We start from the raw sequence: 25,568 nt of genomic DNA, 5'->3' as shown, positions 1-25,568 counted from the left end.
GGGTTTTTTTTTTTTTATAATTTAGTATCTTTATAAAACTACTTTACACTTTTTGAAAATAAGAAAATTTTAAATATAACTAATGTTCCCTAAGATATTTTTCTGTAAAAAGAAAAGACATAAATCTTTTGAAATATAAGTGATTGGAAACAGTAATTTTTTTATTCTTAATGCCAAGAAAAACGATATTGACCTGACTTTGCTTCTAAAATAAAAAAAAAAATTGTCAAGTTTAATCTTATTGTTACCATCGCTTGGTGCTCTTGTTTCCTTGAATTTAAAAAAATCATTTTACAGTAAAATAAATATGAGAAGAATCCATCTTAAAAATTATTTGAAGTTTGTATGGTTGTTTGCAACTTGTCTAAACTCCTTTTCAATGGACAAAAATATTTTTATAGATTATACAAGCATGCACTTTAGGGTAATATAATTTTGAAAAAAGACCCTCTCAGTAGACTAAAACTGCTGATTATCTCCAATATTCATTGGTTGATTACATTTGAGTAAACATACGACATTGAGAAACATTTACAAACTTTTATACTTTGGATAGTAAAATAATTTTGCTGTTTCTCTCATGTGGCATATTTCGCTTTTTAATTTTGTTTTTATATGTCTCAACTTATTCTTCCCTTAAAAGATACTTTGTAATTAAAAATTTCCAGATTTAAAATCGCAATTTCTTTTTATTTTGCATTATTAGCGATGTTTTGGTATTACCAGTTATGTTCTGTAACAAAATTTATATCGATAAAAACGATAGGATCTTCATTATGAATCCATGGAAAATTATTTAAGCCTTCATAAATGGTAAGTATATAACATCATAGGTACAGTCACCTTTGATTAGATTTTCTCAGAAGTAGCAATGCCGACCAGTAATACGGAGCACCGTCCAAATTATCATCCAGTAATATTATACATTTATTGTTTGAATTCGAGGACAATGTGCGTTTTTTGCGGACCCAAGAACCAAACTGTTTGCCTGAGGCCGTTGGGCCGAAGGTAAACATTTTTTTCCGAGGGGTCGACAAAACGCATTATGCCCAAGAATACACAGTCAATAAATGTTTTATAATACCTTTAACCAATGACATGAAAAATGTGTACATGCACTAGGTGACTTTCTTTGCTTAAAGGTTGATTTAAAAAATTTATTTGATGAGACATAATGTAATATGATTCAGGACTACTGAGGATCCCTTTAATCAGAATTGACTACTCTTTTGTACCAAGAAGAAAGTAGTAATGTCAAGGACACAGCTTTCATGTACAGTCATAATTAATATTATATCAGTTAGGATGTCTAGATGGAGTTCCAGTTGGAGGTGTACTAGGTGGAGTTCCCTTTGGAGTTGCTGGAGGACGTCCAGATGGAGTTTCAATTGGAGGTGTTCTCGGGGGAGTTCCTTTTGGAGTTGTTGGAGGAGATCCAGTTGTTCGAGTTGGAGGTGTTCTAGTTGAAGCTCTTTTTGGAGTTTTTGGAGTAATAGGTGGTCTTCCTATCGGAGTTGTTGGAGGAGATCCAGATGAAGTCCCAGTTGGAGGTTTACTAGATGGAGTACCTTTTGGAGTTGTTGGTGGAGGTCCAGATGGAGTTCCAGTTGGAGGTGTAGTAGGAGGAGTTCCTTTTGGAGTTGTTTGAGGAAGACCAGATGGAGTTCCAGTTGAAGGCGTACTCCGAGATGTTGCTTTTGGAGTTGTTGAAGGAAGTCCTGATGGAGTTCCAGTTGGAGGTGTACTTGTTGGAGTTCCTTTCGGAGTTGTGGGAGTTGGTTTAGATGGAGTTCCAGTTAGAGGTGTTCTAGGTGGAGTTCCCTTTGGAGTTGATAGAGAAGGTCCAGATGTAGATCTAGTTGAAGGCATACTCAGACGAGTACCTTTTGGAAATGTTAAAGGAAAGCCATCTGGAGTTCCAGTTGTAGTTGTACTCGGAAAATTTCTTTTTGGAGTTGTGGAAGGAGATTGCGAAGGAGTTCCACTTGGTAGTGTTCTAGTTGAAGTTCCTTTTGGAGTTTTTGGAGTACTAGTTGGAATTCCTTTTAGAGTTGTTGAAGGAGATCCAGATGGAGTTCCAGTTGAAGGTGTACTCGGAGGAGTTCCCTTTGGAGTAATGGGAGTTGGTACATATGGAGTTCCAGTTGGTGGTATACTAGATGGACTTCCTTTTGGATTTGTAGGACGAGGTCCTGATGGAGTTCCAGTTGAAGATTTACTAGTTGAAGTTCCTTTGGGAGTTATTGGAGTACTAGGTGGAGTTCCTTTCGGAGTTGCTGGAGGAGGCCGAGACGAAGTTCCAGATGGAGATGTGCCAGGTTGAGTTCCTTTTTGAGTTGTTAGTCGAGGACCAGATGAAGTTCCAGTTTGAGGTGTTCTAGTTGAAGCTCCTTTTGGAATTGTTGAAGGAGGTCCAGATGGGGTTCTAGTTCGAGGTGTTCTAGTTGAAGTTCCTTTTGGAGTTTGTGGAGAACTCGGTGGAGTTCTTTTTAGAGTTGTTTGAGGAGGTCCAAATGGAGTTCCAGTTGAAGGTGTACTCGGAGGAGTTCCTTTTAGAGTTGTTGAAGGAGGTCCTGATGGAGTTCCTTTTGGAAGTGTACTTGGTAGAGTTCCTTTCGGATTTGTGGGAGTTGGTCCAGTTGGAGTTCCAGTTGGAGGTGAACTAGTTTGAGTTCCTTTTGGAGTTGGTGGAGGTCCTGATGGAGTCCCAGTTGGAGGTGTACTAGGTCGAGTTACTTTCAGAGTTGTGGGAGTTGGTCCAGATGGAGTTCCAGTTGCAGATGTACTAGCTGGAGTTCCTTTTATAGTTGTTGAAGGAGGTCCAGATGGAGTTCCAGTTGTAGGTGTACTAAGTGGAGTTCCATTTGGAGTTGTTGAAGGAGATTCTGAAGGAGTCCCAGTTGGAGGTGTACTAGGTGGAGTTCCTTTTGGAGTTGTTTGAGGAGGTCCAGATGGAGTTCCAGTTGAAGGTGTATTCGGAGGAGTTTCTTTTAGTGTTGTTGAATGAGGTCCTGATGGAGTTCCTTTTGGAGGTGTACTAGTTGGAGTTCCTTTCGGAGTTGTGGGAGTTGGTTTAGATGGAGTTCCAGTTGGAGGTGAACTAGTTTGAGTTCCTTTTGGGGTTGGTGGAGGTCCTGATGGAGTCCCAGTTGGAGGTGTACTAGGTCGAGTTCCTCTTGGAGTTGTTGGTGGAGGTCCAGATGGAGTTCCAGTTGGAGGTGTACTAGGTGGAATTCCTGTTGGAGTTATTGAAGGAGGTTCAGATGGAGCCCCAGTTGCAGGTGTAATAGGCAGAGTTCCTTTCGGAGTTGTGGGAGTTGGTCCAGATGGAGTTCCAGTGTGAGGTGTACTAGGTGGGGTTCCTTTTGGAGTTGTTAGTTGAGGTCGAGATGAAGTTCCAGTTGGAGGTGTACTATGTGGAGTTCCTTTTGGAGTTGTTTGAGGAGGTCCTGATGGAGTTGTTTTTAGAGTTGTACTAGGTGGAATTCCTGTTGTAGTTGCTGGAAGAGGATCAGATTAAGTTCCAGGTGAAGATGTACCAAGTGGAGTACCTGTTTGAGTTGTTGGACGAGTTGTTGCAGGTTTAGTTGTTCGGGGACTTTCTTGTGTAGTTGTTCCAGACGGATTGCAAAGCTTGTACTCTCTGCAAGTGCAGCACTGAGGGAGATGCAATCGTACCCGTTGAAAGCGTTCGTCATTTAGACAGAAAATCCAGGCCTCAAAGGTGCGGTATCGATCCGGCAAGCAAGCACTTTTTTCATCTAAGCCATTTGTCCAGCCAGAACAGTCTCTATTGTGTATCTATACTACTTTATTAAAATAATAGACTCGAATTTTTGGCCTTTAATACCGATAAATCGGAAGAGTACCGTCTTTTATTTGATATATTTTAAACATCATTGGTACTTGAAGATTACCAATTTGTTTTTATTTTTTCTCAATTAAGCTTCGCTAATTAATAATCAACGAAAATTCCTCAAAAAATTCCGGAAATCATCTGGATTTTTGGATTTTACAATCTTGCGCTTGCGCATTACATTCACGCTAAATCACGGTGTTCAAATCAAGTTGTCGTTCGTTTCCCTCTTGAGCCGTTGGTCGAGAGTGTGTTCAAATCAGAGAAGACAAAAGTATATACTACATGTAAGTAGATATATATTTGTTATTGTATAATTTCTCTAATAAGAAATTATTAATGTATATGAACAGAATATATAGCAAATTTCCAATGAAAATTTACACGTATTTGTCATAGGCGTCGGAACCGGGGGGGGGGGGGGGGGGGCTTAGACCTCCCCCTCACTTTTTTTGCAAAGATAGGCATAATATAGGCATTGAAAACTGGGGCTTACCTTTTTTCTTTGGTTTGGTCCCCCCCCCCCACACTTTCAAATAGCCACCCCACTTTCAATTTGCTTCTGACGTCTATATGTTTGTATTATCGTAATCGTTTCTGAGTTTATATCCATACAAATGTGATATTGTGGCCACGTGGGTAATCATTCGCCATCTCGGAGACACATTTATTATATGTTATTTATATCTCTGGTCATCTCAACGGAGGCAAAAAGCTCATGATCGTAGGAGCAACATTAATGTAACTACCCGATTTATTTTATCCCTCCTTTCTTTTATGCTTTTTTGAGGGGAACTGAAGGGGGGGTTACAACTCCAGTTAGAATCACATCTTAGTGAAGTAGGCATTCTTTTTCCGCCAAAAATTACAATAACTACTATATAAAAATTATAGACTCGAATTTTTGGCCTTTAATACCGATAAATCGGAAGAATACTGTCTTTTGTTTTATGTATTTTAAACATCATTGGTACTTGAAGATTACCAATTTGTTTTTATTTTTTCTCAATTAAGCTTCTATTTTTATTACTTTTTCTATGTACCAATTCAAGGATATTACATTAATTTTTATCAAAACAGACAGTCTTTTACAGATTATATACCTGTCTATTACCTGTGTATATATAAAGTATACGTATTAGCAGTGCTTAACTCTTTTATTGTTGAGGTCATATTTTGAAAAAGTTGAGACCTGCAGTGTTAAAATTGTTACAAAAATTTTTACACCTTTACTTAAATAACTGATTGTGTAAAAATACCAGCTTAGCACAATTCTTCATTTTCATTACTTTGCTTGATATGTATCAGCAGTGTGCTCAACTCTTTGCTGTTGTCATATTTTCAACGAACATCGATCCATAATTTCTTTTATTAAATTTGTTTGGAAAGGTGAAATTTATGTAAGCTCCGGCGTGATTCGAACTCAGGACTTGATTTATAGCTAACTGGTGGTCAAACCCATTCTGCGCTACGCCGTTACGCAACAATTTTAAAAAAACAAAAACAAAACAAAACAAACACACAAAAAAAAAACAGAATTATATTAACATTCATTGTATATTTCAAAAATACCTTACAATATGAATGTGTCGATGTATCTATTTTGTAAATGTCCGATATGCACATGGATGCATTCATAACAATGTCAACCCGTGCACGCACGGGTCAAAATCTAGTATATTTAATTATAAAGAATTATAACAAAAATCAATCTCATACAATGGTCAAGTTAAATGGTAGCCTTATTAATAAGATCATTTTATTATGTTCTAACAATGCGAAGTATATCTAACCTACTTACTTCTTTATCTCACAGTTTGCATAAGTAATACATTGCCATTCTGGTTTCACAATCCAACACTGTTTATTTCTTATCCTTTTCGCATATAAGAACGTATTTGGACACGTGTTTTCTAGTCCAATGTTTGATGTTTTGCTGAAAGATATTTTTCTTCTCAGATTAACATAGAATAAGGTTGAAGAGAAGCACTACATACAATGAATAAATCTACAGACATTTTTCGAGACATAATTATAACAGTTTGTGATTAGAAAATAATACACTACCTTTGGTCACAGTTATTGGATCTTCTTATCAATCCCTCTATTTTCGGGTACCATTTTAAAGCATGATTAATTTTCTTCCTAAAATTATACTATTCCAAATAGTAGTTTTGACTATGATGTGATCAAACAGAGACATATATAGCACAGATTTGCAACTCTGTTAAATAACAGGTTTATTTTTGAAAATTTGTGACTGTCAGCATTATTTTTAAACGTACTCCTTACTGGTTTTATATCTTGATGTAAAGCTTAATTAATATTAATATTATTATACATGAGCGTACAATTTTGAAAGTATTAAAAGAATACATTGAGTTAAAAACGTCAATTATGCAAATTAAAGAGGTCAATAATCGAAAGGTGGGGAAATCTCGGAGATATGACCACCGACCACAGGTCATCTTCAGCTTTTTTTTCAAATTCTTGCTTCGTTATTGTATTATAATGAATAAAACTGTAAATGTAACATTCTAATTAATTTGTATTAAAAGGTTTTACTTCGTTATACGGTACGTGATGATCATTTTTTTTTTTTTTTAGATTTTGGTAATTTAAACAGTGCGATATTTGAAAAAAAAAAAATAAACAATAGGGCACCCTAGATTTTGCGTAGGTTTCAACTTCTTGCTGTACCAAATTTTGTTCATACACTACTACAAAACCCTTATTTTGTCGCCCGCGTGGCGCAGTGGTTAGAGCGTCTACTCTAGAGTCGCGAAGTAAGGAGTTGATCCTTACGTCGCGGGTTCAATCCCACTGTGGGACGTGGAGATCGGTCCTTCGGATGAGACCGTATAAACCGAGGTCCCGTGTCGCAGTACGTGCTGGCACGAAAAAGATCCCTCACTGCTCAGTGGCCGTAAGTGCCGAATATAGGACAAAATTTGATTCTAGAGCAGACGCAGGCGACTAATAAAGATTTAAAATGCAATAAAGGTTTAAAATGCAATGACACCACAGTACTACCTGACGTATTGAGGTGGACACTGGTTAGTGACAGAGAGGTGTGGAGCAGTTATTTCTTTGTCCCAGCATTTCTTTGTTTTGTCATATTTGGCACTACCGTATCTTATGTCATCCTTTTTGCTAATTTTAGAGGCAATGATGCCCAGAAATAATGTTGTAATGAAGAAACACACGTACTGGAATAGACGTTAAATCTTGTGAAAACAAATAACATGTACATATTATAAAATATTGTAGACAAGTTGATAAGTCTTACCTGCATTATTTTTTCTCGTCCCCCGATGGTATACGCCTCTGAATTTTAACATAGTTTAAGCTGGGTATATATAGGTTTGAAATTGTCACGTGCCGGAGTAAAAGTTATATTTTAATTTTGAAATGTTTTAATCAATATTGCACATCGTTCGATTGAGAAGCAGTGAGACATGCTCCAAGATTTTATTTTATCTGTTAAGTGGAGTGACACTTGAGAAACATTCACCGTAGTTTATCTGACCATCTTGTTTTATTCAAGTTCGCCATTTCGAACCCTGTATTATTCAAAATACAAGTGTGTGATGGATGTCCTGGAGTCTTTAAAACGTACACGGTATATTCACTGACTCTTTAATGAACCTTCAAACGATTGCAAAACATTGTTCATCTGATATATACAGTTTTCGATTTTTAAACTTTGGTTTAAAACTCTAACTATAGTTAATGAATGTTAATTATAATTTACGGTTGTAAACTATAGTTTACAGGTATTTTAGGTGCCAAATCCACAATTTTTATAACTGTAGTTTTACATTGAAGAAACACAGTTTAACATTAGAATCTCTGATTTTGTATCGGAGGTACACAATTTTCTGTGAAACTATATTGCACGACTCTAAGCTATAGTTTACGATCAGAACTTAAGTTAAAAATCGTTTTTGTTCGTTAATCATAGATACGGTTAATCCTAGTTTCAACATCATAAGATTTTGCTATACAACGATTATTGTCATTCGTTGTTATAAATATAGTATTGTTGGCATTAAAAGTAAATTATCTATCATATTTTAGCAAATCTAATTGGAAAATTTAAAAATGCCGATCAATTATTGATTAAAATTTATTTCTATTTTAAAGAGATAGAAAAAGATAGAAGAAATTTAATCAGATTTGGGGTAAATCACCGACATTTATCCTGCCACCTTTCCAACCCAGACAAAGCTGGTATCAAACGATTCACTGAAAGCTGGACTTATCAAAGATCATCAAGAAGAGAAACTCATTCTGATTATGAAATATGGAGATAACGAACAGTATTCCAGCTCAAAGTCCATTAAAACAATTAAAATTGGGAGCAGAGCAAACACGGACCTCCAATAACATCAGAGGTGGGATCAGGTGTCATTAAGGAGTGCATCTGAAGATGATTGGCAAGCAAAATGCCTATTGTGCAACATTTGACAAAGTGAAAAAAAAAATCTCAATTATTTCAAAATTTTCTATATTCCATTTAACATTATTAAGGTTTACATTATATTAAATCTCTACAAATGGCAAAAATCTCACAAAGATTGAAATTATTCGTCAATGAAAAAGCTTACATGATGCAGGATTTTTTAATACAGTATAGAACTTACGGCAAAGACACGCATTTTGTATTGCTTCTTGCGATTGGTTCCGCAAGATTTTGAATTGAAAACTGATAACAGATAACCTGTGTTTCGATTCATCAACGATATTTGACTACTCTTGACAATATTTACGAGTTTATATCATAGTTTATGGTGATAAACTATGATTGACAAATGTGAATCATAGTTTATGATGATAAACTATGATTGACAAATGTCAATTATAGTTTATCTCTTAATAATATAGTTTACGATCATGAATTATAGTCTACGGCTGTTAAATATAGTTTATGAGTATACATGACAATTTACTATAGTTTACGATCGAAAAAATTTGACGAATGTGAAACATACATATATAGTTTATCTGATAAATGCAGTTTCGTGAAACTATGATTAGCATCTCTTAACTATGATTAACGAAATAAATTAAAGATTAATTAGAATCTACATTTATCAGCATATTAATCTATTGTTAACGTTTATTTAAAGACAGATAAACGTAGATTAGAATTCGTACACTATAGCTTACAACCGATAAATATAGTTTTACAAAACTAAAGTTAATGAATCGCTACTTATAATTTAAGGTTCGTAAACTATAGTTTACAATCGACAGACCTAGTTTATCAACTGTTAAACTATGTTTTTTTTTTCTCCAATTTTTGTAAATTGGGCGTGTCAAAGTGATCTAGACCTTCAGGAAAATAAAATATTGGGGAAAAACTAAATTAAAAGACATCAGGATACATACTTCTGTAAAATAAAGAAACAAAAATAAATGAAATAATGATAAAAAGGGTTTTTATAAATGCATATACACGGAAAGGCTGGTTGTGAAGTATAAACATGACGATCTTAAATTCTTGTTCAAAAAAAGGTTTTTCTGACTTTATTATCCGAATCAGAGCATAAGTTCACGAGCAAATCTTAAAAGTATATATTTAGTTCCGCATATTCATTTCATTAAGTTGGTTTCTTTACACAAAATTGATGATTTTCAAATTTTGACCAATCCTAATTGAAATTAAGCTGATCCCAACCACAATTATATGAAATGCAAATACATGTATATACAATAACAATTTCACAATAATAGAAAGTTGACTGTTATATGGTTTACAGATTATTTGAAATTTTCAATAAAATGGATTTCTCAGTGGCAACTGCACGAGATGGGCAGTCATTTCACTTTTGTGTTGGTCTTGATTGGGATCGGTTTTATTTCAATCGCGATTGAAATTTGAAAATTGGCCAGTTTTCCTAGACTGCAAAATTTCATTTCATTTCATTTTTTTTTTTTTTTTTTTTTTTTTTTTTTTGAAAATATGATTGTTTTAAAAAAATAATCTAGCTATTCTGGGTGTGACTTGTTTTATATTTTTAAGATTTTATCAATGAAATATATGGAGATAACGAACAGTATTCAAGCTCAAAAGTCCATTATACAATACAAAATAGGAGCAGAGCAAACACGGACCTCCAAACATCAGAGGTGGGATCAGGTGCCATGGAGGAGTGAGCATCCCCCGCCGACCGGTCACACCCGTCGTGTGCTCCTTGTCATGATCGGGAAATAACGGAAAAATCCGTCGACAATTCAGTGTGTAAACAAATATTAACAAATTATGTGCTTTATTTTATAAATATTTTTTATTGAAGAAAAAAATCAAATTGCCTATCCGACTTTCTTGTTGGGACCATGCATTTAAAAGATGTCTTAAAATTCATGAAATAAAATTTTGGTGTAGTATTCCTCCTCAAAATGAGGATGGCCACTGAGGAATAGGTTGATGTTGATGAAGAGATATAATTAATAGTTTGGTCTAAAGTAAGCATTTTGCAAATTTTATCAAATTTTGAAACTGCACAACAAATGGAATTTCTACATGGCCAAGTCGATCTTAAAAAATTTTAAGATCCCAATCTAGTGTCAAACTGTCGAAGTACTGGTAAAGTTTAGTTATCAAAACAGTCAAATCTAAAAGAGAAATATAAGTTTAATGGTGATATAAATGAAATTATGTTAATGTAACCTTCTTCTTTAAGTACATGTACTTTTCTTCCCATTGCAAATTGCACTGAATAACGTCGTCTGTCATGAATGGTTTCAAGATTTATCTTAATTGTTTTATAACATTAAGGGGGATTATTTTGAATTAATAAGTATCTATTATCGCTGTATTTAAAAGTGTGTACTAAGTTCTGTCTGAAGATCATGGGTCAATGTTATTTCAAAAAAGTAGAAAAATTTTTTTTTTTTGTTTGAACAACATTTCCGCTACATATTTATCTGAAACAGTGTAAAAAATGTTTGTAGTTTTAGGCTTTACATTGACCTTGACTGGTCGGCAGGAAATGCTCACTCATCCATGTCACCTGATCCCACCTCTGATGTTTTAGAGGTCCATGTTTGTTCGATCTGTTCCTGATTCGTATTGTTGAAATAGACTTTTGAGCTTGAATACTGTTCGTTATCTCCATATATTTCATTGATGTAAAAATACTGCTGTGCTTGCATAACTGAAAATCTGGTAATTGGCAGGTAACTATCAGAGTATTTTAAATGAGTAAATATATATTTAAAAAACGTAAAGTTAAATCTGCCCAAAGAAAAATACTGTCCTTAACTTTTCAAAAATTTTATGTGCAAAAAAGTAAACTTTGTATGGAATTACATATACGACAGCCAACTGCTCACTTCTTACTGCTCACTGCTTAATGCCAACTGCCACTGCTTATAGATGATATTGCCTGTTTTGTTACCTTTACTATCTTTAATACGCATGCTTGAATAAACCCTATGCAAGAATATTACAATAATAACAAAAATTGGATTCAGGAATTCTTAAACTGCGAGGGCGAGGAAGGAATAACTAGGGGGAAGGAGTATTTTTTTTTTCTTATACCAAAACATCTAACTCCCACATTTCCGTGCAGACAAATGATTCAATAGTTTTTTTTTTTTTTGACGGGGGAAAGATTAAAGACTTATATAACGTCAGAAAAGGGGGGAACTTTTAGTAGGATCCTAGGCAACATTTGTTAGTATATGCATTTATACCAGAAATACCAATGAAAAATCCTAATACAAGGATTAATCTTACTATATGTAAAACAGTTGATCTTAGACAAGGAAGCAGTTTCCGTGCGTTGAAAGGGGGGGGGGCATTCTATCAGAAATCCCCTGGCAAGTAATAATAAAGGTCACTAGGCGTCATTATTGAGGGAGAACTACTGTATAGTAAATATGTTGGCAAATTTTTGGGGACCCCCCCCCCCCCCCAACCACCACTACCAATGTTTATACTCTAACTTTAGACATTTAATTTAAACTATTTAAATAGGACACATAAAAAAATTTGCAAATACGTGTACCATCAATGGGTAAAAATAAACACTAAAAGATTTACCCCATATAGGCAAATGTTATGTTATCATCTATCTAATTTTTTGCCTGCAAGGAAATGTGGAAATTAAATGTATTGTTTTTAAGAGGAAATGCTCTCTTTCTCAGATTTAATCCTTCCTCGCCTTCACAGTTTAAATATTCCTAAATCCGCCAATTGTTGTTATTGTAAGATTTACGCACGCTAACTCTCGATTCCCACTTACATTTTACATCCATTTAATTCAATATAAATGGCAATTTGTTCCTTAAAACTCGTTTGATTGCAAAGAAATATTCATAAGTAATGGATTAATGATTTTAAAAACCAATGTCAAAAAGTTAATTGTTCTTATTTACAACCCTTTCATAAGGGGGTAGAAAATTTTATCAATTGAAATCAGGCTTTAAAACATCACCAGATTTTCAAATACACATGGAAATGGATTCGTGACTCATAAATATCTCCATATGTTTAACTTATGTAAAATTCAAAATATCAGAAAGATAAATTGCATTTCTTAAATTTATTTTCTCATTTGAAATTGGTAATAAAATGACTATTTTCCTGTTTTTAGTCTGTAAACATATCCCCCCCCCCCCCGTGAAACAACAAAACCTTCGGTATGAAATTGTGAAATAATAATTCATAATATCCGTAAAAAGAAATTATTGTTTCACGGTGGAGGGGAGGAGATGTTTTGAAAATAATTTTCCGTTGATTTCTGTAGTGAAAAACACAAGTTTTACCAAAGTGTTAACATATGAAAATTGACTGGGAGGTATATGTAGTTGGCAGAACAATACTGTCGTTCGCCATTCATCTCTTTGCTATCATAGGATTTATAAGATTTATTCAAGCATGCGAATTTAAGATATTAAGATAAAAAAAAAAATAGGCAATAGATATCATGTATAAACAGTTGGAATTGGCAGTAAGCAGTGAGCAGTTGGATGTAAGCAGTGAGCAGTTGGCAGTAAGCAGTGTGCAGTGAGCAGTTGGCAGTAAGCAGTTGGCTGTCGTATATGGAATTCCATAACTTTGTCTATCAAAGTGGGTTTTTTTTTCTTGTACATGTGAGATTTATTTTAGGTCTAATTTTTGTATATATGCGTATTGCACATTGTACTAATATCGCAAATTTTTATCATCTCTAGAGGCGAGGATACATCGAATATGACTTATGAGGGGCACTTAACGATATATTTAGCTAGATCAATACATTCCTGCTATTCAAAATATGGTGAAATATTATAGACGTGAAACTTGGAAAATATTTACACAATTGTAAACAAACAATTTCTTCAAACTTTACATATTTCAAATTCATTTTATTCTTTAGTTATAAATTCAATGAATTGATGCATTTCTGTCTTCATCCTTTCATATCTTCCACTTTTTGACCTTATTTTTTATACGAAAAAGTGTAACCAAGCTTAAATAGAATAAATGAATAGACAAAATCTATAAACTGAAAATGTAACTTAATTCATTTCTAAGATGCTCTTAAAAACCGTCGTCATTGAATGGTTACATGATGCTGTTGTAGATATGACTTACTTTCAAAAGGTAATTGCGTTGAATCAATAAGACTTAGTATCCTTTATTACAATCACACAGATATGTACGTAATTCTACCTAAAGTTTGTTTGTCACTGATATATAAAGACATCATGCATTTAGAAAAAAAAATTAAAATTTTACGCCTGTATGAAAATATGCCCTCTACATATTCATCTGAAATGTACACAGATAAAAAAAAAAGGAACTCAGCCTCTCGGTAATTTGAAATCCTATCTATAACATAGAAAAATTGAGTGGTTTCTTGATATCATTTATATAACAACAAGAAATAATGAAGTACTAGCTGTGAACATTTCGACATGTGGCGACTAAAGGAACTATGAATTTTCATATTTACTCTAGGGGCCAATTGGTGGTTGAAAATGATGCACAAAATCCTGTGCTCAGTGCATTTTGTTCTGTGCAACATGAATATACTAGTATTATGGAATCTCAACCATTTTTATTCCCGCACTTTCTAAAGAAATTTCGAGTATATTGTTTTCCTGGTTCGTCCGTCCGTCTGTCGGGACTTACTTTGTCCTCAAACTAGTCTTGCATTTTTAGCAATATTTATTCATAATCATCTTTTAAAGTATGATTGGTGGTGCTCCTAGCATGTGCAAAAGCATTTTGAAAATTTCAATTTCATTCTGGGGGGAGAAATGGGGGTCAAAATCGACACTTTTCTACAAAAACCTGCTTCCATGAACTCTTCGTACATTTTTTGCAGTAGCCCATTCATATTTTAATATCATTAGGAGTGTCAGGTAGATGTGCAATAAGAGATTTTAAATTTTGATTTTCACCTTGGGGGCAATTAGGGGTCAAAAAAGACTCTTTTTTTCCTAAATAAACCTGGTTCCCTGAACTACCCTTACATTTTATACAGTAGCCAAATCATCAATTGAAATATGATTGTGGTGTCTTGAAGATGTGCAATAACGTTTCGGAATTTTCTTTTTCACCCTGGAGACCAAATGGGAGTCAAAAAATGACTTTAAAAACAAACAAAAGAACTGTTCCCTGAACCCCTTCGCAGTAGCCCATTCATATTTTGAAATTAGTATTGATGACAGAATTTGGTATAAATATTTACTGTAAATTTTATTCTTATTGTGGCTTTTTCCCTGATTACCCAGATATGTAAGAGAGTATAGTTAGAGTATGTTGGTCAATAGATTTACCTATCTATCTACATATATATCTAAAAGTCGGTCTAAAAAATTCGGCTAAATGATTCAATTGGATAAAATTGTTTAACTTTAAAATATTTTGCTCGCATAGTTTTCAGTAAAAAATCATCATTATGTTTTTAAGAGCTATCATAAAATTTTTGATACATTAAGGTATTCTATCTCTGATTAATAGTCTCAGATTCAATGAAGTTAAATACAGGCACATAACATGCAGATATAAACTTGTTGAATACTCGGTACATTTAGACAATGTTCCCAATTATCACTTTGCCTTAGTATGTATATAAGAGTTGGATGTGTCCTAATTTGTGACCATGGCCTGTCCTTGAAGATATATCTCGCTCTGTTTTCAATTTAATATTTTTTTTTAATCTACCTGGTAGAATAATTTCTTTTTCAATTGTAATTCTATTCCTAATGTTTTCCGCCACAGCATTTATCGAGATACTTATAGTATTTGAATGCTCGTTTGTTTTTAAATCGCATTTTCCCATAGACCTCAAGGAATACTCTTTTTGCTGTAGATTCAGAATAATTCATACGTCGCAACGATGCCCCCCCCCCCCTTTGTGTAGGGTCTACTGGTTCTTGGGAAGAAGATTTTTATGACCTTGAGCACAAAATTTTCACTTCATGTTTATCTTTAAATTCTCCCCTTGAAAGAGACTTTTACCGTCGCCCAGGCCTGAATGCCTTATTGCAAGTCTGGTTGAATATTTGACATCAGAAGTTATTATTGAGGGGGCACAAGCATATATAGCCCTGTTTTCTATAGTATTCTATACATCGGCAAAATTACTATCCACTCCCACCCCCAGCCCGCGGTTCCTACGTCGATCCATGTTTGACATGCTTTTTTTTTCATTACGTTGTATAAATTAATTTTTCACAAGAATCTTAGAACATGTAGAGATATTTTAAGCAGTGTGATCTAAAAGAAGTGATACAGACTTAATGATGCATTCGATATAATATATATTTGCCGTCAGTCTGATTAAAACCAGCCCCCTTCTCCTTTCACTCGTCCTCACGAGTGAAAGGAGAAGGGGGGCTGGTTTTAATCAGACTGATTTGCCGTGAAAAAAATGTCAACAAACACACGTGGGAATCATTACTCGGAACACCTCGAGTCACAGGTCGACTGATAACCGAAGGGAAAAAAGGATTGTCCAGTAAATGTTGAGATTTGCTGTACGCTGTGTAGTTTTACGGTGTCCATCAGTCGTGATGTCGTCAGCAAAATACTCCGATGTTGCAGGTAAGCCACCAGCTGACCAATATGGTAAACAAACCATTTCGAATTTCCTCTGTTGAGAGAAATTAATTACGTAAACATGTCCATCTTGACATTTGTTTGACAGGGAAGCTTGAACATGTCTTGAATTTTGAATTTTGATTATACATCCTCACTGAAATTTCGTTATATTGAATTTATATAAAAACTTAAACATTAAATGGAAGTTTGATAAAGGGTCGTTATCATAACTTAATGCTTTCAAATTGCGCATTACAATATTGCTTGCTCTCGATGTTAAGAGAGAGAGAGAGATGAAAATAATTATAGACAAACTGAAACCCAAATCCTTAGATTTATTTTCAAAGTGAAGAAGGTGGGTCTATCTTACCAAAATAAAAATTGTATGAATTTGCATTACCAGATGTAGAACATATATTGTGAGACTTTATAAATTTATAACATTCGCCCAGGTGAGCTTTGTATTCTTTGGTTACCTATGCCTGGAACTGGGAAAGGGGCCTTTTAGCAATCCCCAACTACAGACAATCAGGAACAATGCAATTTATCTCTTTATGTCATATGGTATACAGTGAAATTTTTGTCCCGTTTTATTTTCACCCCTTTTGCCCTACACACAAGTGGGCAAATTTAAAACAGGGCAAATTCAAAAATCACAGTAGGCCCTATAATTTGTTAAACAGAATTGTGACTGGGCACATTAAAACAGAGCAAAATTGTTTGCAAGTATGAAAGGACGAAAATAGCACGGGGCGTAAATAACCCTGTATACAGTATATAATATTCATTTGATTTTCTAGAAATGAGGACACCGTACAGGAGCAGCAATGATATTTTTGATGTCAACAATCTCGTATCCAAAAACCCAATTAAGCAATTTGAAGCCTGGTTCAACGAAGCCAAAGATGTTCCACATGTAGGAGAGGCTAATGCAATGGCACTTGCAACAGCCACCAAGTAGGTTAAAGTTTATTATCCAACCCTAAACATTCAGGTCATTTCGTTAATGCTGTAAATAAATTTATGTCAAACCTCGTTATCTCGAACTCGATGGTACTGAGAAAAAACTTCAAGATGTCCGAGGATTCGAGATATCAGGGGTAAAATACCTAAAAATAAGTGGTTGGTACTTCCAAATCAATTCAACATATCCATGGTATTTGAGATATCAGTGTTCGAAATACCAAAGTTCAACTGTAATTATAAACATATAACTGTGGAATCAAAATTATAGCTTTTATTATTCATGAAAAAAATTACCTTGATCTTTGTAATGTTCATTGAGATGCATACAATAGGGAATTGGCTAACTGATGCAGCATTTTGTTGAACCTTTCATATGGTGCCATTGATTTAAACATTAATTATGTTTAATTGATGTACTTTAAATCTTTATATATTCTACAGAAGTGGGATCCCATCGGTAAGGATGGTATTGATGAAAGGCTACAGTGAAGAAGGTTTTACATTCTACACAAACTATGAAAGTCGTAAAGCTGGAGAACTGGTGAGTCTCCTTTCAATAAAATCCTAATTTCTGTTTTTGATGGACCTTAGTCTCACTGCTTTCCTGATCCACTGTATTATACATACTATATATATATATTATTATACACCTGCTCCAAAGGAGAGGGGGGTATACTTCTTTTACCATTGTGTGTCTGTCAGTTGGTCTGTCTGTCCATAACTGTACAAATTTTCTTCAGTTTTCTCAGCAACTACTCTTTGTAGATGCTTGAAATTTTAGCACACTGTTTGTTTTCGCATGCCATATAGTGGGATTCATTTTTGTACGAATCCCATATTGACTTCCTGTTTATCCCTGTGTCTCTCCATACCAAATTTTCATCACAGATTTCTCAGAAACTACTCACCACAGATGCTTGAAATTTTAGCACACTCTTTGTTTTGGCATGTCATATGGTGGGCTTCAACTTTCTGTTTATCCATCTGTCTCTCCAGAGCTGCCTGTCTGTAACAAATTTTTGTTGCAGTTTATATCTCAGCAACTACTCATCACAGATGCTTGAAATTTTAGCGCACTCTTTGTTTTAGCATTTCATATGGTGGGCTTCATTTTTGTACAAATCCAATGTCAACTTCCTGTTTATCAGTGCATCTGTCTGTAACAAATTTTTCTGGCAGTTTTCTCAGTAACTACTTATCACAGACGCTTGAAATTTTAGCACACTCCTTGTTTTAGCATGTCATATAGTTGGATTCATTTTTGTATGAATTTGATGTCAACTTCCTGTTTATCCATGCTTTATCTGTCCATACCAAAGAGCAAGAGCCACTTAAGGCCTTTTTTGGCCCTGAGAATTTCTGAAAAATCGAAACTGCTCAGTTTTAGTTGAAAATGCAGTATTTATCACTTGGACCCTTGGTGACCGTGTATCTATTCAACATGATGTAATTTTCTCTCTAATAAATGCATTATGACGTCATAAAATGCACCATTTTTCCCATATCCTGTAAATTCCTTTAAAAATGGCTAAAACGAGAAGTATTTTTTCAATATTTCATATAGAGCACAACCTCAGAGGGTGATAGTCAATTAATTGATATAAGGGCCATTTTATGCGTAAAGTGAACCTAGCTCTTTATGTCACAGTTTTTTCAGCAACTCCTCATCGCAGATGCTTGAAATTTTAGCACAGTTTTTGTTTTGGCATGCCATACGGTGGGATTCATTTTGTACAAATCCAATGTCATATTTCTGTTTATCTGTGTGTCTATCTGTACCAAATTTCCATCCCAGTTTTCTTAATAACTACTCATTGATGTTCACATGAGAGTGTATATTCACATCAGAGCGGGGGGTATTACTAGTGAGAATTGGCTCACAGACTCTTGTACCACATACATGGTTTCGAGTAAATAAACTGAACTGACCTGATCATTTGTTGAAGAATAACATGCATAATAAGTCAATGATTTTGTTTTTGAATATTATGTAAAAAAAATTATCTGATTGCTTTAATTTATAAAAGTTAAATTTTCTTTAAAAAATACAGACACTCTTTCTTGTAATCAATCTATAATATGTAATTGTGCAATGCCATATTGATGGACTTTTTAAAATTTTTAGGAAGAAAATCCAGTTTGCTCTCTCATGTTCTACTGGGATCCATTGAAAAGATCAGTAAGTTTATGTTGAAAGATTTAACTAGTAAACCAATTTCCCATGTACAGAAAAATGCAGTTTAAAGAAATACAAAAGGATAGCCAGAATTTCTTCATTACATGTTATATCCTATACTAATATTGATTACTCGGGTAGTTTTATTCAAAATAGTAAATGTCAGTGAGTTTGGTTGTATCATGATTACAAATTCCTTCTTCTTTAAAAAAGGTTAGAGGCAGTCTTTTGAATTGATTACACTATGTGAAATTGTCTATACAAATATTATTAAACTATAGTTTCAGGTTTTTAGTTCATGTATTCCTTTAATTGTTTTAATCAAGAGAACTAGATAAACTCCTAAATTGTTATTGTAGATCTTTGATATAATATAGTTTAGAAATGATTTGACAAAGACAACAATTTTGATTTTGAAAAAAGAAAAAAAAAATGTGTAGCATCAGTTTATATGTTACAATTTTATTTCAACTTAGGTGCGGGTCGAGGGAACAGTAGAAAAAGTATCGGAAGAAGAATCGTTAAATTATTTTGAACAGCGACCAAGACAAAGTCGACTTGGTGCCATAGTTAGTCACCAGGGCACAATACTGGAGAATAGAGAAGTAATTAATAGTTAGTTACTCTTTATTAGTGTAAACATAGCTGAAAAAATGTAGCCCTCTCCCACCCCTTCCTTTTTTTGGGGGGTGGGGGGGGAGGCTCTCAAGAAAATATCAGATTAAAAAAAAAAATCAGAGAGGGCTACATTATTGTAGCTAGTTTAAACAGTGTACAGTACAATGGAGAGATTATAATAGTTAGTTATCAGTGCATGGTACTGGACAATAGAGAGATTATGATATAGTTACTCATGAATTGTAATTTTTGTAAATTTCAAGGCTTAACTTATCAAAATGTTTTGTGTAGATAGAATATAACTCTCCTGTAGTACATCCTATTCTATCATTTTTTATTGTCAGGTTATCAACAAAAAGTATGAGGAACTTCTGGAAGAATATAAAGATCAAGAGAAAAACATTCCAAAACCAAGTTACTGGTAGGTGTTTTATTATTATACAGAAATCATATGATGAGTTATAGAAAGCAACCATCAGACAAGATGTGAATATAACTTCATTTCTTATTGGTACAGAACAAAAAATATGGTCTATAATTATGATTGGGTACCAGGTTTTCACGTGAAAGAGCACCTGCTAAGTATTACTTGCGGCATCAGACTTTTAGACCACATCCTTGGTGGTCTAAAGTCCACATCTTCAGTCTCAAAATGTTGTTTGAAATATATAAGCCTTGGCTAATGCCTCTGCTTTTATTTTTCAAACATTTCTCGACCTCAGAGGTTATCCTGCAACATTCACAAAAATGTGGACTTTATTTCTTTAAAAAATTTATCATTGTAGGGGAGGGTATATAGTTCGACCAACTATCATGGAGTTCTGGCAGGGACAGACAAACCGTCTCCACGACAGGATCCGATTCCGAAAGCTCAAAAACAATGAGACAATAGACTCTAAGTATACTCATCAGGGCGAAGACGATTGGGTCTTCGAAAGGCTGGCACCTTAATGGGTTCAAGTTTTATAGCCATAGTGCCATGTCTATTTTATGTACCAAGCTTCTGTACAAAACCCCATTTTGCATTAATTTAGTTGGCTGTGGAAAAAATACATTGTACTCTTATTTGAGATATTATTGCTTAATTACCATAAACTGATTTTAAATGCTAGATGACTCAGTAATTTACTGCTAGGGATCATGTATGGAATAGTAGAGATTGCTTAATGGTTAGTATGTGAGGAGTCACTCTTGATTCAGTAGGTCAGAAGTCACTCAATGGTCAGGATGCCATAGGGATTACTCAGTAATCTAATGTGGGGGATTTTTTAATCATCACACATTGGACATTAATTCTGCCTATATTATAGATGAAATTTAACAATATTCCCAATGGCAAGTCATGCCCCCCCCCCCCCCCCCCCCAATTTTTATTTTTAAATCCCATCTTAAACAAGTTATGTATGAGTAACATGAATGTTCCTTTAAAGCATGCCCCCAATCATAAGCTATCTTTGTATCAAGGTTTCCTTATTGAATAGTTTAGCTGCAGATCTGTAGCTGGCATGTATGAAAAAACTGGGAGGGATGACCAGAGAGCTACAGTGCCACTCATAGAAAAAACTGTATATTTATTGCACACAGAAAGTTGCGCTCTGTTCTGGATTAATTTCTCCAAATTCTTACCTCAACTACACAAAAGTTCGATTTCAAGAAATTCCTTAGACATCTATCAGATACTCTTGTTGTTGACATCTGCACAAATGCGTTCGACCGAATTATCTTGCCATCCAAAATGGCAGTATAAATAGGCAAAATCTTTGATGATCTCAATTTCAGCCCCAGGAGGGCTATTAACGATTGTTATAGGAAATGTTTTGTTGTTGAAATAGTAAAACATATGTTAGAAATACACAGTAATATTTTTAGATGATCATGACAGTTTGAAAACATGGAGAATTAAATAAACAAACAGCACACTTTTCTGTGCGCTATTAATATACACTTTTTTTCAATGGATGGCACTGTAGATCTCTAGTCTGTCAATATAATTTTTTTGGAGGGCTACAGTTCTGCAGCTATACAAAGTTATGAACTAAACTTCAATTTATTCTCCATATCCCTATGCCTTGAAGTAATTAAATCCCAAATAGCAAGAAAATGTCATAAAATTTCCCAGTGTCATGGTCATTGGCTATCTTTCCAAAACAGTTTTTTAAATGTCATATTAATACCCTGTTTAGGGATCTCTTAGGCATGGTTAGGATGTAAGGGATCAGTAAGTGACCGGTATGTTTGGGATCACTCGGTGGTCAGTTTGTAGGATCACTCTGTGGACAGTGTTATTGATATCACTCAGTAGTCAGTTTGTTTTGGGAACACTAAGTGTTCAGTGTGTTTGAGATCACTCTGTGGTCATTGTGAATGATGTCACTCAGAGTTCATTATGTTTGGGATCATTTACTGATCTGTGTGTGTTTTAGATCACTCTGTGGTTAGTATGATTGGGATCCCTCTGTAGTCAGTGTGTTTGGGATCACTCAGTGGTCAGTTTGTTTGAGATCACTTAGTGGCCAGTCTTTTTGGGATCACCCTTAGGTCAGTGTGTTAGGGGTCACTTTGTGGTCATTGCATTAAAGATTACTCTAAAGTTACTGGTATTTTGTTAAGTTTATGGAAAATGTTCACTCAAAACTGGAATGTCCAGAGTCACTTATTGTGAAGATGGTTGAACCAAGTGTTTGGAATCATTTGATGATTTGGTCAGTGTAGTAGGAGTTGATGATAAGATTTTGTTTAATTACAAATGATCACACAATGTTCAGACATGTCTTTTATCCAAGTTATAATAGTGCTCATGTATATTTTTTTATTTTAGGAATGATACTGTAAATGCTGTATTGCTTTGTATATCATTATCATATACTCAGTAAATCTGAAAATTCTCCAAACTAAATGCACAGTCTTTATGTTTAAGTATTTGCATATTGCAGTGCAATGGAATGTAAAAATAAATGTGTGTTGATTTTAAAAGCTATGATCTTGTTTTGAGTTTTGTTTATTAAGTTTTAAGAGAAGTGTTCTTAAAAAATTACTATTTCAAGTTTTTTTTCCTAATTTAAATAATCAGAAGTGGACGGCAGTATACATGTAAAAGATTTTTTTTTTCAAACAACAATAATGATAGTAATTGAATTAGATATTAGGATGGGGCTCTATTGATTATTTAGTGAAAATACATTTCTTCTTTGAAAATCTTCTCAGCATTTGGGCATTTAGCAGATAAACTAAGTGTATGTTTATGAGGGGCAAGGGTGCATAATCCAAAGTTATGAGTTTCTTGGCCCCAGGTTAAGGGGTTCTGGTGTTAGGGTGTGACTCTATTATGGATCAGATGATGAAATGCATTAATTCTTTATATATCTTCTTCTCTGCCCTTAGATATTTAGCAGACAAATAATTACAGACAAACTAATTGCATGGGTATGATGAGCAAGGATGCTTCTTCCAAGATCATGAAATCCATAGCCCCTGGGTTGGGGATTTCGGTGTTAGGGCGGGGATCTGTTTTGTCTATTGTAAAAATGCATTATTTCTTTGAAAATCTTCTCTGCCCCTGGGTATTTAGCAAACATATTAAATGCATAGTTTTCATGTGGAAGGGTGCCTCTTCCAAAATTGTGAGTATATCAGCCCCTGGGTCAGAGGCTCTGGTGTAAGGGTGGGGCTCTGTTCGTTATATATTGAAAAGCATTTATTCTTTGATTGATTGTGTGCTGTTTTACGTCCCATTTGAGAATTTTTCACTCATATAAAGATGTCACCATATACTGGTGAAGGGCTTCAAATTTAGACCTTTACTTGACACTCAGGGCCATTAAGCAGTGAGGGTTCTTTATCATGCCAACTCCTACCATGACACGGGACCTCAGTTTTTCAGGTCTCATCTGAAGGACCTGCAACTTTCACTTCAAAGTGCCGAGCGCTTTGCGAAGGAACAGTTGCTACCTATTTTTTTTATCAACTTAGGTCAGTCACGGCTGTGATTATAATGAGCAAGTGTGTCATTTCCAAAATTGAGAATGTCATGGCCCCTGGGTCAGGGATTTTGGTGTTAGGGTAAGACTGTGTTGAGTCTATAGTGAAAATGCATTATTTTTTTCCAAAATCTTCTGCTCTGCTCCTTGGCAAACAGAGTACAAAGTTAATATATAATAAACAAACAAGGGTATTTTACTATATTCTGGACCACTTGGTCATTTGTTCTGCTGCTGGGCAGGGTTCAGCTAATTTATATTCTTGAGAGAAGTTATTCCCTTTTGTTTTTCACCTATGACAACTAATTACTATAAATAATATCTTTGAAAGGTCAATTGAATAAGAGTATTGTACAAGATTTTTTTTTATAATATTTAATACAAAAAGTACTTTCTTTGTTTTTGAATGGTTATGTAGATTTGTAAATACATGTATAGATAAATAAAATGAGACAAAAATACCTTATCTTGGTGTATATTAAAATTTACATTTAATGTTCTTTAAAGACCAAGAGAATCCATTGTGCGAGGGGATGAGATGGGTTCAATAATTAAGTTTGCATAGTGATATTGACAAACGGGGGCAAGTACACACAAGTAGAAAGATCATCTTAAATTAAGATTTGTTACTGAGTACTAGACTTATTTTCTTGATCTCTGATCATCCTCTTTCTCTTAAGCAACATAGCTTCATCTATTAGTTTTTTTTTTAATTTTTTAGTTATACTTCTATGGATCTTTTATAGTTTTCTATCATACTCAGGTGACCGTTAAGGCCCTTGGGCCTCTTGTTTGCTTTTATGATGTGATCAATCTTTTTTTCGTGTGATAATTTGCACAAACGCCGTTAAGGCGTTCATGTTTAAAATTATCACGCTAGCAAACTGATTGATGATCATCATAAAATATATATATATTCTTTATATATAATAACATTTTTACCTGATCCACGATTCAAAAAACTATTCCATAATAAAAAAAAAAGAAAAGAAATATACATTAAAGTTTATAAATATCCGTGTCATTGTATTTGAAAAATACTTTCAACATTGCTTGGTAATATGGCCGACGTTCAGTTTATCTTATTAACCTATGTCACGTGATGTCACTTCACTCCTTTACAAATTTCAAGAGGAACTTTTCGGTTGCATAAGCGTTTCGCATTAATTTCTGCCCATTGTTAGCAGACCTATTTTTGTATTCATGTGAAGCAGAATTTATACAAAATCTTATACAATAGAAAAATAAATCTCTTGCTGTGACCTTCAACTCACATTTTGATATATCGACGACGTATTATCAATTAACAATAGTTATTTCCATTCATATGTCGACTCGATATATCCCAGTGAGCTTGAAATAAAAGATACAACAGAGTCAGACACATCTGCTTCAAGTTTGGCTATTTTACTAGAAAAAGACGTTAATGGTAATCTAAGAACAATACAAAGCTTTCTGATAAACGTGATGACTTTAACTTTTCAATCGTCAATTTCCCTTACTTATGCAGCAATTAATATATCGTTATCACCTGCATATGGGGTGTATATCTCTCAGTTGATTTGATGCACAAGAACATGTTCTACGTATGAACAATTTCTAAACGAGGTAAGTTATTGACAAACAAGCAAGTTGATGAAACAAGAATATCAACAGTCTCGTTTAAAGACATCATTTCGTAAGTTCTATGGTCGATACAATGACCTTGTCAGCAAATACAATCTACCATTATTTATACACACTGAATTGTCGACGGATTTTTCTGTTCCCGATCATGACAGGGAACGCACGGCGGGTGTGACCGGTCGGCAAGGGATGCTCACTCCTCCATGGCACCTGATCCCACCTAGCTCTGATGCTTTTGGAGGTCCGTGTTTGCTCTGCTCCCGATTTGTATTGTTTTAATGGGCTTTGAGCTTGAATACTTTT

General features: G+C 34.4%; 2 protein-coding genes across 2 annotated transcripts; one reads left to right on the top strand and one right to left on the bottom strand.

Annotated features, from left to right (window-relative positions):
* Positions 1 to 1,296: 1,296 nt before the first annotated feature.
* LOC133193538 (mucin-2-like) lies at positions 1,297 to 15,489 on the bottom strand. The gene is made up of 5 exons (XM_061329501.1): positions 15,447 to 15,489; positions 13,807 to 13,867; positions 13,425 to 13,486; positions 7,239 to 7,274; positions 1,297 to 3,500 (listed from the first exon to the last, which is right to left on the bottom strand). Exons 1-5 carry the CDS (start codon positions 15,487 to 15,489, stop codon positions 1,297 to 1,299), a joined length of 2,406 nt encoding a protein of 801 aa, XP_061185485.1.
* Positions 15,490 to 15,772: 283 nt separating this feature from the next.
* On the top strand, positions 15,773 to 22,639 carry LOC133194146 (pyridoxine-5'-phosphate oxidase-like). Its single transcript, XM_061330128.1, has 7 exons — positions 15,773 to 15,905; positions 16,703 to 16,859; positions 17,310 to 17,409; positions 18,994 to 19,047; positions 19,521 to 19,649; positions 20,007 to 20,083; positions 20,448 to 22,639. The coding sequence occupies exons 1-7, from the start codon at positions 15,824 to 15,826 to the stop codon at positions 20,611 to 20,613; spliced, it is 765 nt and encodes a 254-aa protein (XP_061186112.1). The 5' UTR covers positions 15,773 to 15,823; the 3' UTR covers positions 20,614 to 22,639.
* The last annotated feature ends 2,929 nt before the right edge of the window (positions 22,640 to 25,568 follow it).

This window comes from Saccostrea echinata, unplaced genomic scaffold (genome assembly GCF_033153115.1).
Source record: "Saccostrea echinata isolate AGI-Se365-2 ecotype Australia unplaced genomic scaffold, CSIRO_AGI_Sech_v1 ptg000028l, whole genome shotgun sequence".
NCBI lineage: Eukaryota > Metazoa > Mollusca > Bivalvia > Ostreida > Ostreidae > Saccostrea > Saccostrea echinata.
The sequence above is the reverse complement of the archived record's forward strand: the minus strand, read 5'-3'. Positions and strand labels throughout refer to the sequence as shown.

Excerpts from the sequence above, each read along its gene's own strand:
- LOC133193538 (XM_061329501.1), bottom strand. The coding sequence starts at position 15,489 with ATGGATCGACGTAGGAACCGCGGGCTGGGGGTGGGAGTGGATA. Across the intron at positions 13,487-13,806 it reads ACCACCAATTGGCCCCTAGA|GATACTAAGTCTTATTGATT; the intron begins GTAAATATGAAA and ends ATTGTAATAAAG. Across the intron at positions 3,501-7,238 it reads AAAATATAACTTTTACTCCG|CAACTACAACAGGAATTCCA; the intron begins GCACGTGACAAT and ends ATCCTCTTCCAG.
- LOC133194146 (XM_061330128.1), top strand. The coding sequence starts at position 15,824 with ATGTTGAGATTTGCTGTACGCTGTGTAGTTTTACGGTGTCCATCAGTC. Across the intron at positions 16,860-17,309 it reads GCACTTGCAACAGCCACCAA|AAGTGGGATCCCATCGGTAA; the intron begins GTAGGTTAAAGT and ends TATATTCTACAG. Across the intron at positions 17,410-18,993 it reads GTCGTAAAGCTGGAGAACTG|GAAGAAAATCCAGTTTGCTC; the intron begins GTGAGTCTCCTT and ends TAAAATTTTTAG.